At 36.4% G+C, this 16,169-nt stretch overlaps 1 protein-coding gene across 1 annotated transcript in view; it reads right to left on the reverse strand.

The window, feature by feature from the left end:
• Positions 1-2,171: 2,171 nt before the first annotated feature.
• LOC134790784 (adenylate cyclase type 8) overlaps positions 2,172-16,169 on the reverse strand; it is a 52,559-nt gene continuing 38,561 nt past the window's right edge. The window contains exons 18-21 of the mRNA XM_063761718.1: positions 15,760-15,861; positions 13,956-14,204; positions 7,952-8,101; positions 2,172-2,832 (exon numbers count right to left, since the gene is read on the reverse strand). Coding sequence (XP_063617788.1) covers positions 2,728-2,832; positions 7,952-8,101; positions 13,956-14,204; positions 15,760-15,861 — 606 coding nt within the window. The 3' untranslated portion in view covers positions 2,172-2,727. The remainder of the gene's footprint in view (positions 2,833-7,951; positions 8,102-13,955; positions 14,205-15,759; positions 15,862-16,169) is intronic.

The raw sequence follows: 16,169 nt of genomic DNA on the forward strand, positions 1-16,169 counted from the left end.
CTTTTATGATTTACCAACTCCGAAGTTGTCTTGAGAAAATTATACGCCTATATTAAGCATCCATACCGTCCAGGCTGAAATCATTCATTTTTGGTTACAAAATATCTCTTTTAAGGCACACCTAAAACATTTTTTATGAAGAATAATAATATATTTATTATAATAGCACTTCGGCCATGTACATATTTTAGCGTTACTAGGAATTAAATGTCGATTAGGTATATAAATACATAGCTCGGTTTTGCGTTTTGCCACTTTTGCCTAAATAATGCAGCGGAGAGTGAAGTGCAGGTTTATTTAATTTGTAGGAAGTCGGCATGGACCTTCCCTAGAGCATTCTAAAAATAATGAACGACTGTCCTTTCAGAGAGCTTATATTATATACTTCTGAAGGCCTACCGCGAATTTTAAAAATTAAAATATTTTTGTTATTAATCTCTCTTTCGAGCTTGATGATAGGCAGATAACGAAATTTTATTTTTTCAATATCGCTGTATGGACTCTGCTCCCTACTCCTAACCAAAGCTTTATTGAACTTTGTGCAACTTATGCATCTTAGAATACCTAATGGAACTGCTGCAAAGTATCTACATACATAGTTTTATATGCATTGTACAGTTATAACCACAATAAATCGTTGCCTCATTAGCAGACATCGTACATTTTATAGCATTTTTGGTGCAGCGGAGTGGTAGTGTTAACGGAATTGGTATAAGTAGTTAATTTCAACTGAAATGGGAAATAAAGGTTAATATTAACGTAATTAACGCTAATTAGTGTGGAAATTGTTTATACCAATTCCATTAAAACCAGCCGCTGCACCGTAAATGCTATAAAATGTACGATGTCTGCTCATTACAAACATTATGAAGTGCCATGGGGCTATTCATAAATTACGTCATTTCAAATTAGGGGGGGGGGGGGTCTGGACATCGGATGATGGTAGCATGACGTAGGAGGAAACGGCGTCAAAAAACGATGACGTAATTTATGGACAGCCCCCATGGCGCGTAAAACTTCCATATTTTTTGCATAATTATTTAATGAATAATGATTAATTAATTGTTTTTTGTTGTGTCCAAACAATAATAAATGCTTGACGACTACCGGTGATAAATATTGTATCAAACTAAATAAGTTTTAATCTATGACATTCTATGAGGTGGAAAGTACAAAAATAATTACATGTCAGTCTCAGGCAAATACTTAAATCGATACGTAATCCAGGTTTACATTCCAGAAAACGTGACAGTTTAATCTTAAAGATGTGTAGAGTAGACTAGACATGGCAATCCACTAACAAATTGTGTTACCTAGCCTTTTCTCTTTCCTTTTTGCAATGGATGAATTCCTGGTATTGTCCGACTCATTTGAAAGCGTTTTCATTTTCATTACATTTTTCCTTAGACTAGAGTTACATCAAGTTAAGAAAATTGAGTAGGTAGGTAGTGAACGCATTGGGAAAACACAGTTTTGTAGCATTCGAGATAGTTTCCACATGAACTCTACTGCTACCACAAACGTTAAACGTTTAGAAGATTAACATTTAAAATTAGATACATGTACCTTGGATAGTTTGATTGTCCGTAAACTACCCGAGGTACAATACATATTTTAATTTCCTCGTGGCCAAAATCAAAGTTATTTTCCAGTAGTCAAATTACTAAATTAGTTTACAAAATAAATGCTATTACAATGTTATGCACTGTAGGGGAGAGTCGGCTACATTGTACCGCCGGTTAATTCGTACCACGGCTAGATTTCCCATTAAAATCCTAGTTTATTTACACGTGAGACAGTAATCACACTAAACAATAATCTGACCAGAAATGGCATTTGGTTAAAAACAACCGAAAGAGAGAGGAAACATAATTTTCGTGGGTTTATAACAACATTAACTTGTGATCTAGGTAGATAATTAACTACAATTATATAAAGGGTTATTGCATTGGTTTTAAAACTTTATGTAAGACGTAAGCTTATGTTTTCATATTAATCATTAAAAAAAGTCGTTGAAATCGTACCATGGCATGGCCAACCATTTAAACGACCAAGTGTTTTTGTATCGTATATTAATTAGTACGTATTCTGGCAATATTTGTTATAACTAAAAATAAACAATAGGTAAATTTGCAAAATGCTTCATGCATACAATTTAATAATATTGGTGGTACGATTTTACCAAACGTTGCCTAATCGTACCGACAGACCTTTCGAAAAAAACCATTTTGACTATGTTAAATTAATATGAGAATGCTCATTGTCATCATGAGTGTAGCCAAGATACTTTTATATGCACAGTCAAACACATTTGTACCTAACTAGGTATATTCATTAAACCAAGTTTAAGTAAAAACCGGTACGATATAACAGAGTCTGCCACTCTCCCCTAACTGTAACAGAAGTAAATAGGTACCTCTTAGACGGATGTCAAGTAGCAAATTCGATTAGATCCGAATAGTTAGTAAACCGTTTCGATATAGTCTCCACATAAGTAAATTAATGACTAAATAGCTTAATAATCTACCTATATTTATAAATGTTTGCACTTGTTATAAGTAAATGTTTCCTCCGTATCCATCCAACCTTTTTATACAAAAAGGTGTAAAAATGGTTTTAAACACGACAAATAGTTCACTCTTTCACCATTTCTCAATAAAGTTTAGTAAGCTTGGCCACGAGGAAAAAGCGAATTTCGACATGTTAGAGATCCAGAGGCTTCACTCATCACTGCGATAGAAGCGGGACGTTTGCCTCCGGGTCGGCGACGCGCTGCGCCGCCCCGTTGGCCAGGATGTCTCCGCCGGCTACTATCTCGGCACCATGTGGCCTCTGTAAACAAAACATGCTTATTTATATGTCTAAAACCATATTTTATCTTGTTTTTGTTATACCACTTGGTCGGCGTAATTGATATACCTACACCCCATATAACCATTCCAGTCGCAGAATCACAAAGTGGTAACTAAATGTCAGATGTGTCGTAACAGAGTCCACACAATGTGTCTAGAATTGTTTCGAAACAAAGTGTCGTCGCCGTGTACTTTTCCGTAACAAGGTGTCGACACATTTGTGTGCACTTTGCGTGCGGTTTGCGACTAAATCTGACAGCAAATTTGTGACAGCAAATGTCAATATAAAATACCTCTTGAAAACCAAGGTTTGTCAAACTACTATTAGTGTCTCGTGTGCTCGTAATTCTAGTAAGTCATCATGGGCAATGCAAATGATAATAATCGACCGAAACCATATAAACACCCAACACCCGTCAACCTTTTACAGAAAAGTTTTTAAAGAAATTCAATAAGCTACTTAGGTCAGGCAACGAATGCTCCAAAAGTTGTAGAGGGAAATGCTCGGAACACAATTTTTGACTCCGTAACTCGGTTTGACAAGTTAGGAGGTGAACATATCAAAAGTCCCCGGCCGTAGCCCTTGAGCGGGGGGGTGAGAGGGGGCTTTGAAGGTCCCATTTTCCCGTTTTTCGATTATATCTCGGAAACTATGCATCTCAGCGACATGGCCACTTATACAAAATGAAAGTTAATTTAATTTGTTACAAGTTTATTCAGTCAATTTTTTCGATATGTTGAATAGTTTTTGAGATATCCGCTCTTGAAAGTTTATTTAGGGCTCTCAATTTTATCTTGATATATCTATATCAGTGAAGGTGCTAGGCCGTGTTTGGTATCGTTTTCGTATAAATCTGGGGTGCTGAATCCATTTAAGATATCACATTGACACCATTCCACAAAATAGAAATAAATCTTTTTAGGGTTCCGTACCTCAAAAGGAAAAAACGGAACCCTTATAGGATCACTCGTGCGTCTGTATGTATGTCCGTCTGAATACACAAAATAGTTCTTTACCTATAGATGACAGGAAAACCTATTAGAAATGTGCAGTCAAGCGCGAGTCGGACTTAATGTACGGAACCCTTAATACGCGAGTCCGACTCGCACTTGGCCGGTTTTTTTAAACTCTTCTTGACGCTTAACCGCTGAACCGATTTCGTTGAAATTTGGTATAGAAATAGTTTGCGTCCCGGAACAGGACATAGGATAGATCTTATAACCAAAATCATCTTTTGAAGGTGTGAAAAGTGGCGTGGAAATTTGTACGGGAAATCAATAACCGCTGAACCGATTTATATGAAATTTGGGATGGTCTACATCTTTGATTTAGTTAAAAATGATGAAAAAACATGACTTCAAACCTAAACTTAAACAGTATTAACTTCAAGAAGTCAATTCTGAATTCCCCCCTACACCTCATTTCACACCTTTAAAGGATGATTTTTGAGATAACTTATTATATCCTGTCTCGGGACTCAAAATATATGTGTACCAAATTTAAATTAAAACTGTTCAGCAGTTTAAGCGTGAAGAGGAGTTTAAAAGAAAGTATTTTAATAACTTTATATGTTTATACGAAAACGATACCAAACATGGCCTCGTAGCTTTACTGTTGTAGAAGTCAAAATAAAATTGAGAGCCCTAAATTCTTATTACTTGGCCAAACTTGTGTAGAAGGAAAAGGTAAAATAAAAGTCTTCGGCAGGAATATAAGACACAAATATATTTTTTTTTTTGCGTTACTATTTCATTCATCAAATATAAACATACCTTGATTATACTATTCTAGTGAGATCCTCATAGATAAACAAAAACATTTACTTAAAAAATTACAAGGTCGAAATGTCACGGAACTTGTGAGAGTAATATGTGAAAAATATAAACTTTTATGACAAAAAAAATCTGGACACAATTTAAGAATCACCCAATTGCGTCGAGGAATCATCTGTATTTTTGCTTGTTTCATTACCTCCTCGCTTCTTTTTTGTCCTTGTATTGTGTAGCAATTTGTTAGATCTGAAAATAAAGATAACTTGCGTCGTCACGGATGTCGATTTATAGGTTTTAGGGAGTGCAGAATTCGAAAACGATGATCATTTTATAATCCAAGATGGCGGCTACGTATTTTGTCATAAAAGTGGAATCCAAAATAGTCATCATTTTCGAAATCTGCGCCCCCTAAAACCTATAAAACGATATCCATGACGACTTTTATGACATAGTGCATTGCCGCCATTTTTAAATTGAAAATGTTATCATTTTCGAAATCTGCGCCCCCCAAAACCTATAAAACGACACCCATGACGACTTTTATGACATAGTGCATGGCCGCCATTTTGGATTCCAAAATGGTCATCATTTTCGAAAGCGGGGCCCCCTAAAACCTATAAAACGACATACATGACGACTTTTATGACATAGTGCATGGCCGCCATCTTGGAATCCAAAATGGTCATCATTTTCGAAATCTGTGCCCCCTAAAACCTATAAAACGACACCCATGACGACTTTTATGACATAGTGCATGGCCGCCATTTTGGAATCCAAAATGGTTATCATTTTCTAAATCTGCGCCCCCCAAAACCTATAAAACGACACCCATGACGACTTTTATGACATAGTGCATGGCCGCCATTTTGGATTTCAAAATGGTCATCATTTTCTAAATCGGGGCCCCCTAAAACCTATAAAACGACATCCATGACGACTTTTATGACATAGTGCATGGCCGCCATCTTGGAATCCAAAATGGTTATCATTTTCGAAATCTGCGCCCCCTAAAACCTATAAAACGACACCCATGACGACTTTTATGGCATAGTGCATGGCCGCAATTTTGGATTCCGAAATGGTCATCATTTTCAATATTGAGGCCCCCTAAAACGTATAAAACGACATCCATGACGACTTTTATGACACAGTGCATGGCCGCCATTTCGGATTCCAAAATGGTCATTATTTTCGAAATCGGCACTCCCTAAAACCTATATATCGACACCCATCTCGACTTTTATGACAAAGTGTTTTGCTACCATCTGCATGCAAGACATTTCTATTATTTTTACGTACAAAAATGGCCCCCTGTCAACTTTCAATCGAGATTTAATCGATAATTTATTCGATTAATATTCAGATTAATTCAATTTCAATCTATGTTAGGTCGACTAAACTAATCGCGATTAAAATTTGAGACTTAACTTTTTTTATTCCATTAATTAGTCGAATAAACAGTTAATCGATTAATGCCCATCTCTGACCACGGCATTTTTACATTTTGAGAATATCTGAAAACAAATCAACACAAGGAGCCATTTTGCAAATCCAGTAACATACCAGTAACTTTGTTATTACTTTTGACAGCGCGTGTCATGTGTCAACACAGAGTCGACACAAAGTCGAAACATTGCAACTACTTTGTGACTGCAATATTTCTCAGCCTTAAACCATATTTATACATCATAATTAACAAGTTTCGTAGTATGTAAAGCGTTATTTCTGTTATTTAAGTATAGTATACGCATCGAAGTACTAAAAATGCTTCAAATAATATAGTTATGAACACAGGCACTGAGAAGTAAACAATTTCATTTCCGGCTAAACTAAAACAATGTGGTGGCGCGTTGATTATATTACACTTAGTTTATCAAATCACTCGAGCAGTTTAATTCCCCATAATAATTTAAGTCATATTGTAATATAAATGCAAACAATATATAATTACGTCTTGTAATCCGTTTTAGAGATGGCGTATTAATGTCACTTATTTTTATTTAAGTATTTTTCCATCTGACAGTTTCCATTTGACAGGAACAAAATGAACGAATGAACGAATGATTTTGGCATAAAGTAGTCGCAAACCCGAAACAATGTGTGCACACGGCGACCACACTTTATGTCACTTTGTGTCATGTGTCGACCCTTCCCCATTTCTGGTAACTGTGTCGACACGGCGACGACTCTGCGACTGGAATTGTGACCGAAACAGACGGTGTCGACACAAGATGTGTCAACACCGCGTCGTAACGGCGACTGGAAATGGTTGTATGGGACATGACTAATTTCAGCTTTCTAGTACTTTTTAACAATCAGAGAGCAGCGGACCGACATGTCAAAACTGTAAAGGATATAGTTATCGAATATAAGAAAACAAAATGATCATACAAATGAGTGTATATTTCTTTTAATCTTAATCTCTTTTCTCTGCAATACCTTATATTTATTTTTGTTCATAACTCATAACCGATACAATCAGTAAGTAAGTAAGTACACCTGGATAGTTATTTTTGTTGAACAAATTGCAATATAATGTTCAATTTGATTTATTTAATTGTACAAGATAATTAAAGGGCAGGAATATAATTTACTATGCACTTTTAGCTGATGCAACATATTTTTTAAGTCATAAAAGAAAGAAAGTTTAAGTGAGTACATAAATAAGCTGATACATCGAATAATTAGTTATATTCTTGGAAAATATAGTACATATTTTGGTTACTTCTCATTTGTTCTATTAGTTAACTAATTAAGAATAAATAATAGGTGTTACTTTCACAGAACTAATTAAATGAATATTACTTTCATAGAACTAATTAAGAGTATTCAATTTTTGTTTTGTTTTACCTAATGTTAGGTACCTACGTTCCGCTTAGGGTAGATCACACGATACCCAGTCCTCATCTTGTCATCGTTACAGAAGGTTTGGAGCGATCTGAGCGATCTGCGCAGACAGGCCGGGGTGGGACGCTGGCCTGTCCGGGTAGACTGTTCAGAGCGACTCCATTTCTTTGCTCTTCCAGCGTAGTAGGAAGCTTCTCCTAAAGTCCAGCAAGCTAGAAAGAACTTACAACCTTCATACTGTCACTGTACTTTCTTATTTGGTAGGTACTGAGTCGGTATTTGGTGTAGTTTTTTAACCGATCGTGTTATCACCGGGATAGTATGCTGTACACATACACTTCAACTTTATATGAATGCTGTTATTTATTTCGTGTAGCAAAACCTGAAAGTTTTCAACTTAATACAAAGTTACAGGCTGTTACCAAAATTTGTAAACATACTGCTCTTGTGGCCCAACGAGCAAATGAAGTAACACTTACGTGAGTATTGTCAGTTTGTCCAGCGGAAACGTCTCGCCTGCCCTGCAGGTAGTAGGTCATGAGTTGACCCTTGCCCTTGACCGCGACTAGGCCGCGCTGCTCAAAATAGTAGCCGAACGTCTCAAGTATATGGCACGTTTCTTCGGTCACCTGTCGGCAACATTTCATTTATCATATATTATGACACAAGGCTTCATATGGCCGGTCTTGCTACAAGTCGAGAAAATAGGTAAGTAACATTAAATTTTTTGCGTCATTCGAAGCTTGGGCAAAATAACCATAACATAAGGAACGACATTGTAATTTATTTCATTAAAATGGTATATAAGGTACCAGTAAAAAGCAAATAGTTAGTTCACTTAATAGAAGCAATAAAATTCTGAATTAATTTTGGTTACGAAAATGATGCCAGGAAATGACGCGCGTTACATCTGGATAAGGTTTAGAGCAGGGTTTCAAGTTTTAATACCCTTACAGTCTTTTTAGGGTAATAATGGGAATATATTTTTTTAATCTATGAATGTAACATTGTTATTTAATACTACTAGTATAGAGTCTGTTCGGAAAGAGAAGAGTCGTTGAATGTTTTGGGCCCCATACATTCCACGACTCTTCTCTTTCCGCACAGACTATCTACTTACTTTTACAAAAATACATATTTCCTTACAATAGGTATTTGAAGTGCTTTCAATCTATGTCGCATGCAGGGTACACACGACACACCCTGTATAAAATGTATTGTAGGAATCTTTAAAACGTTGCAACATTGCTTAAGCTGTAATCAATAAATGACTAAGTAAATTTAAATTAATAAATGCGGTATTGTGTCGTTGCTTGTATGACTAATGCTTTTGAAAGAGGCGTGATTAATGTATAATATAATAGCTTTACGCTTGCCGTGACAACATTGTAGCTCTTCTGTAGGTGGCATTGGATAACCCTGACTTTTATTTTTAATACTAGCTTTTGCCCGCGACTTCGTCTGCGTGGAATTAGTAATTTGGGTACCATAATTTTTAAACAAATCTGCTTTTTGTTACACCCTCCTTTTCACCCCCAAAATGGATGACTAATTGAAGGGATGTTTACAAAAACAACATAACTGCTTAGAGCGGTTGACACTTTTTTAAGAACATTGTTAATCGTTTCAGGTGTCAACCAGTGTAGTCAGTTACCGTAAAACGGGGTCAACAGAAATCGCGGGGTGAATAGAATATTTTTAAACTTTTTCTTTCAAGTTGTTATATTTAAAAACGTACATCTCTAAAATTTTTTTGGAATTTGTATATAGTAGACCATTTATTCTTTACATTGATACCAAAAGAACTTAATCATACTGCCTAAATGTTAGATTTTTTTAACTCTAAAGTAAGGCCTCGCCGAGGTAAGAAATTAAGCCTGTCTGAACTTTGTTCTAGCGGTAAATGTTTTGACATTAACTCAGTAATAGTTAGCTAACCTGGTAATATAGTATCTGTAGTACCTAAATAATAAATAATATCACAAAGTTTCTTTATAATGAAGCATTTTTTTTGCAAAAAACTAATAACAGGCAATTTTACGCGATAAAGGGGTCAGTGGACACGCATATGGGGTGAGTAGTTACGCCATAGGGGGTGATTAGATACAACAAAGGGGTGTAAAGTCACGCCTTGGGGGTTAAAAGACACGAAAAAATAATTTTGAGTCAAATAGTTGTTTAACAGATATATATACCATTTGCCAATAGAGTATCAACATAATAATGACCAAATTCGATGCATATGACAACTAAAACTTAATATTTCTATTCACCCCTTTCTTGTGTCTATCGACCCCGTTTTAAGGATATGGAGAAAACAGGTAGTTTTCTTTGATTTTCTCTGAATTGGGTAAGTAAAATTTTATTTCACAAATGCAAAATTGAAGAACTAACCAAGACTCAAAAACTTATATCAAAATTTTTACTTTTCTCTTTTGGATTATTGGTGTCTTTTCACCCCGTTTTACGGTATGTTGTTTTTGTAAACATCCCTTCAATTAGTCAAAAAATTATTTGTAACGAAAGGTCTTTTGAGCCCTTTTTAATTTAAGATATTATTTTCTTTTATTTATTTATTAATTTTGTATCTTAACTTCACTTCCACCTCCACTCCAACTTGGAGGTTCGAGAAGTTGAAGTTGAAGAAGTTACAGAAGTTGTAGAAGTTGAAAAAGTTGGACAAGTTGAAAAGTTGGAGAAGTTGAAAAATTGGAGAAGTTGAAGTCGGAGAAGTGAAAGTTAGAGAAGTTGAAAAACTTGAAGAAGTTCGAATTGGAGAAGATAAAGATAAATTTGAAGAAGTTGGAGAAGTTGAAGTTGAAGAAGTTGAAAAGGTTGGAGAAGTTCAATAGGTTGAAGAGGCTGAAAAGGCTAAAGAAGTTGAAAAGGCTGAAGAAGTTGAAAAAGTAGGAGAAGTTGAAGTTGAAGAAGTAGGAGAAGTTGAAGTTAAAAAGGTTGGAGAAGTTGAAGTAAGATAAGTCAAAGTTAAAGAAATTGGAGAAGTTGAAGTTGAAGAAGTTCAAAAGGTTGGAGAAGTTGAAGTTGAAGAAGTAGGAGAAGTTGAAGAAGGAAAAGTTGAAGTTAGAGAAGTTGAAAAGATTGGAGAAGTTGAAGTTGAAGAAGTTGGAGAAGTTGAAGAAGTTTAGGTAGATAAAGAAGTTGGAGATTTGACGAAGTTATAAGTTGGAAAAGTTAAAGAAGTTGAATACTCTGGCGCTTTGAAGTTAGAGAAGTCGAAGTTGAAGAAATTGGAGAAGTTGAAGTAGGAGAAGTTGAAGTAGGAGAAGTTGAAGAAGGAAAAGTTGAAGTTAGAAAAGTTGACGAAGTTGAAGTTGAAAAGGTTGGAGAAATTGAAGTTTAAGAAGTTGGCGAAGTTGAAGAACTTGAAATAGTTGGAGAATTTGAAGTTGAAGAAGTTGGATAAATTGAAGAAGTTTAGGAAGATAAAGAAGTTGGAGATTTGACGAAGTTATAAGTTGGAAAAGTTAAAGAAGTTGAATACTCTGGCGTAGTTGAAGAAGTTAAATAGGTTGGAGAAGTTTAAGGTGAAGAAGTTGAAGTTGATTAAGATGAAGAAGTTGCATAAGTCGAAGAAGGTTAGGACGATAAAGAAGTTGGAGTAGTTGAAGTTGAAGAAGTTGGGGAAGTTGAAGAAGTAGGAGAAGTTGAAGTTAGAGAAGTAGAAGTTGAAGAAGTTGAAAAAGTTGGAGAAGATGAAGTTGAAGAAGTAGGAGAAGTTGAAAAGATTGGAGAAGATGAAGTTGAAGAAGTAGGAGAAGTTGAAGTAATTGAAAAGATTGGAGAAGATGAAGTTGAAGAAGTAGGAGAAGTTGAAGTTGAAGAAGTTGAAAAGGTTGGAGAAGATGACGTTGAAGAAGTAGGAGAAGTTGAAGAAGTTGAAAAGATTGGAGATGAAGTTAGAGAATTAGGAGAAGTAGGAGAAGATGAAGTTAGAGAAGTTAAAGGTGAAGAAGTTGGAGAAGTTGAAGTTGAAGAAGTTGAACCTTAACTTAATAGACGAAAGTTCAGAATAGATTCTGAAAATTACTTTGTTCTTGCACCATTTTTATTACATCTCTGTCCTATGGTTTACTGGTATATAGAGAATGCCTTTAGGCATTAAGTCCGCCATTTGTACACTTTGTGCAAATAATGTTTAAATAAATATATACCTACAAAAATTTGTACCTGGTGAGGTGTCGGGTCTCGGAGGCTAGACATTTTTAGAACAGTCCAGAACATTCGAGAGTATTCGAGAGCATTTCAGAACATTTTGGAAGGTTTCGAATATTCGAGAACATTATAGATCATTGTGGAATATTCTGGAACATTCGAAGCCGTCTCGGGTATAGGAGGCTGGACATTTCTAGAATAGTCCAGACCATTCGAGAGTACGAGTATTCGAGAGTATTCCACAGCATTTCAGTACATTCTGGAAGTTGTTGAATATTTGAGAACATGCTAGATCATTATGAAACATTCCAGAATACATTCGAATGTATACCAAATTTCAATCAAATCGGTTCAGCGGTTATTGATTCCCCATCCAAACTTCCACCCCCTTTTTCACCCCCTTAAAGAGGCATTTTTGGGATAACAACTACCCTATGTCCTTCCCCAGGGCTCAAACTAACTCTATAACAACCAAACCATGCACCAGCGCCGGCGCGCGGTCGGTGCTACACTGCGCGGGCGGGACATTTTCCTATCGACAAAGTTTGTTATGCAGTTGTTGTTCATTCATTCCCCATTCAAAATTCCACCCCCATAAGGGATGAATTCTGGGATAAAAACTATCCTTTATCGGGACTCAAACAATCTCTATACCAAATTTCAACTAAATCGGTTCAGCGCGGTTTAAGCGTGAAGAGAGAAGAAGAGACTTCCTTTTATAATATTAAAGTATGGATTGTTATCAATGTACTGATGCTTGTAGTAAATTATTTTAATTAGGGACATTGAATTAACGAATTCTATAACGGGATTTATAGTTTAATGATGGTTAAATATTAAAAAAATATTATAAACTAAGTGTATTCAATGTATTAAATAAATATTGATATGATTAAAAATAAAAGACTTGAAGGTTTCGATTTTTACAAGCTTTTATTTAGTTTCACCTGACCGTTGTCTGTCTGTATGTAATCAAATCATTCCCGGTTTCCGATTGAGCTGAAATTTTGCATGCATGTATAAATTGGATGACAATGCAATATTATGGTACCATCGAGCTGATCTGATGATGGAGGCAGGAGGTGGCCATAGGAACTCTGTGATGAAACAATGCAACCTAATTGTGTTAGGGGTTTTTAGAATTGTCTCGATGAGTATTAGATGTCTGTCGTAAGAAAAGTACAGTCAGCGATAAAAGCTTGTACCAAAAATGAAATTTTTGCCAAAAACTTATTTAAGACTATAATCATAATATGTATGCACGCAATATTTCACGGTCAAAGTAGCAAATTCATTGTTTCATGAGCTCTGATAGCGGTGCCGTCATATAGCGGCCGTCTCCATACAAAATAATACGGCTAAATATGGATGAGTGGTATTTTGTATGGAGAAATATCGCTATATGACGGCACCGCTATCCTAGGAAACCAGAGCTTTTGGAAGACTGCTACAAAAACATGACGTCACATTAATTATAACTTAGTAACAGGCGTTTCCAGCGGCGAGTAAGTATTTAGTTTTTATTACTGTCTCTTTTATTGCTTTTATGCATTATATATATCTGAAATAAATCATAAATCATTTGAAAAACCGACTTTTTCATAAAAGACCCGACTAAGTACGTATCGGGCCACGAATAATGGAGGGTTCTGTACATTAGTGTACATTCATACAATATAAAAAAGCCGTTTAAGTAATAGGGCGTTTTTCGCGGCACTTATTACTGGACCTTTTTAATATGAAGAGATTTTTTTTGGAAAACCCCCATGAATGGCTCAATCGATCACGTTCAAAATAATTATCGTGGAAAGTATGTATACTCGTAATTGTTAAGTATAAATTGCAATATCGAATTAGGACACACACTACATAATAGATTAAAATTTTATTTCATATATACCCAAAATATTTGTATTATTTCCAGTAGGTCCTGCGTATGAACACACCTCAAAAAATGTGACAAATTCATAAAAATTAACTAAACGTTCAGTAAGTCTCATCTTACTCGCCCCTAAATCGAATTTATTATAAACGTGTGGCAACGTGCAACGTGTGGTAAGGTTGACACGATTCAAAGGCTTTACCTACTTACCCAAAATCCATGATAAAATATTGATTGTTGCGGCATGTGAATTCCCCTGCCACAACCAGCATTGTCAGAGTACTCATCATCCTTGACGCGCGTTGAAGGTTTTGCCCCAGAAGATGTCTGCGACTCGGCTGAGACGAGCCCGTGGTGCAGGTGCAGCCCTCGACGCCTAGTTATAGGAGAGAGTACTTGCTTTTTGCTATCCGCCTTTTGTTCGTTACCTGTATGCAACCAGCTTTGCCGGTGCTCTCCATCCTCGATGCGACATTAACGGTGTTTCCCCAGATATCGTAATGTGGCTTGCGTGCGCCGATGACGCCCGCAGTAATGGGTCCGTGGTTGACGCCCAGCCGCAGCACGAAGTGGTTGAAGGATTGCTCGTTGATGGCGGCCAGCACGCGCTGCAGCTCCAGGGCGAACTCCACCAGGCACGCCAGATGCGCCCAGCGTACCAGCGTGCCGTCTGACGGCTGATTAGACAATCCACTATTTATTCGTAACGTCTCACATAAAAAAATCATCCATCCAGTCAATTGAAATTCTACTAAAATTCGGGTGTATATTTACGCCCTTATTCATAAACGCGCTATAAACCTCAATTAGCTAATAATCGTTTGTCCTTATCTGTCATTTTGACTTATGTATTTGTAAGAAAGGGATAAAACATAATTTAACTAAATCAGTCCCGTAAAGTTTTATGAATAAAGGGGTTAGTCACTTGCAATTATTTACGAGCTACAGCAGATACAGCGGGCGCAGCACGGTTCCATTTTTATCGACTATCACTATGTGCATCCCTTTCGCACTTACATACTTGTTAGAACGTGACAGGCATGGTGACAAGGGATAAAAACGCGACCGTGCTACGCCGCCTGGTCATACTGAGCAACTTTTACGATAAGACTAACCCCGAAATCTCGAAAAAAAATTTACTCCCCCGTAGAAAATGTCATAAAAATAGCCAAAATGTATGAAACAGCCAATTTTTTTGCACGATTTCGAAGTTGGTCCCATAGCAAAAGTTGCTCAGTATGACCTATATTTTTAACCCGTAAATTATTGCAGGTGACTAAATAAACACCCTGTATATTCACCGCGCACAAGGAAAAAAAAACAAGCGGCTACCGCTAACTTCCATTGATTTTGATTTCCAGGGTGCCTAGCCAAGATGACAATTGTTGATAGAAAACGCCGATCGAAACTTGAATAATATGGAAATAGTAACGTGACTTTTCGTACCATCTGTAATACCGACATTTTTACTTTTCGTTTGGCATCTGTCGAATACGATTTGTCATCTTGGCTAGGCCCTCAGGTGCTACATGAGCGTTGCCCTTTATATAAGTAATTTTGAAAATTCTCTATTTGAAATACTTATGAATAAATAGTTAGCCTCGCAACACAATGTAGACGTATTCTTTCGAAATTCTGGTGCTTACACTGCACCAGCAGGAAATTAAAACAACTAATAGGAGCAAGTTGTTATTTATTATTTAAAAGCTCACTGTGTCCCACTGCTGGGCTACGGTACTACGGTCAGTAGCTATCATTTAACATTTTCAAGCCACTTTTATTGCTAACACCAAAGTTGTAACTATACCTATGTACAGTCACCTGCAATAATATGTTACACAACGAAGGCCGCAAAAAATCTGACACGGTCTTATTTGTAGAGCCATAGGAGCGCGTCATATATTTTTGCGGCCTTCGAAGAGTAACATAATATTGCAGGTGACTGTACAATCCGAACACAACAGGGTGTCTTGACTTATACAAAATCAAAAAAAGTTTTTAAAATGTCTGGGAGTTAAAAGTATGTAATCGTTTTTAGTTTATAAAAAAATCTGATTCCTTACTGGGGATTTATGACGAATTAACCTCCGTCCGAAACTTCGTCTGTGTAGACAAGTCGTGTAAACTACCAAACCTCCCTCTTACTTATCCCACCCTTCCTCCCGAACTTGCAACCCTCATATAGCCCCCTTAGACCGCTTGCCAGTGAATTTTGATGAAGATAATACATACCTGCATTTGTCGAGTGGGATTTAGGCCTGATGCTGCCATATATGTGGAGCTGATTGTTTTTATTTTAATGATATCTTTGCTGAATTTCGCATCCTCTAACAGCTGAAAATGAAAATAAAATTGAGCAAGTTAATTAACATTTAACGGCCTGCTAGCCTAGTCGGTCATGACCCTACCTACGAAGCAGGAGGTCCAGGGTTCGAAATGTCGTGGTACGGCCATTTATTTGTGCATTTATTACAGGTACAAGTGTTTCTATTTAAATATTAAGCAAGAATTTACTAATACAAGACAAGAATAAACATAGTGTAAATAATAGTAATATATAGTACATTACGATACAAGTGCGAAAGGTAGGAAATTCGCAACAAGTGGCGATAAATTGAAAGACGACCGAAGGGAGTGTTTTA

The sequence above is a fragment of the Cydia splendana genome, chromosome 5, assembly GCF_910591565.1.
Source record: "Cydia splendana chromosome 5, ilCydSple1.2, whole genome shotgun sequence".
In the NCBI taxonomy this organism is placed as follows: domain Eukaryota; kingdom Metazoa; phylum Arthropoda; class Insecta; order Lepidoptera; family Tortricidae; genus Cydia; species Cydia splendana.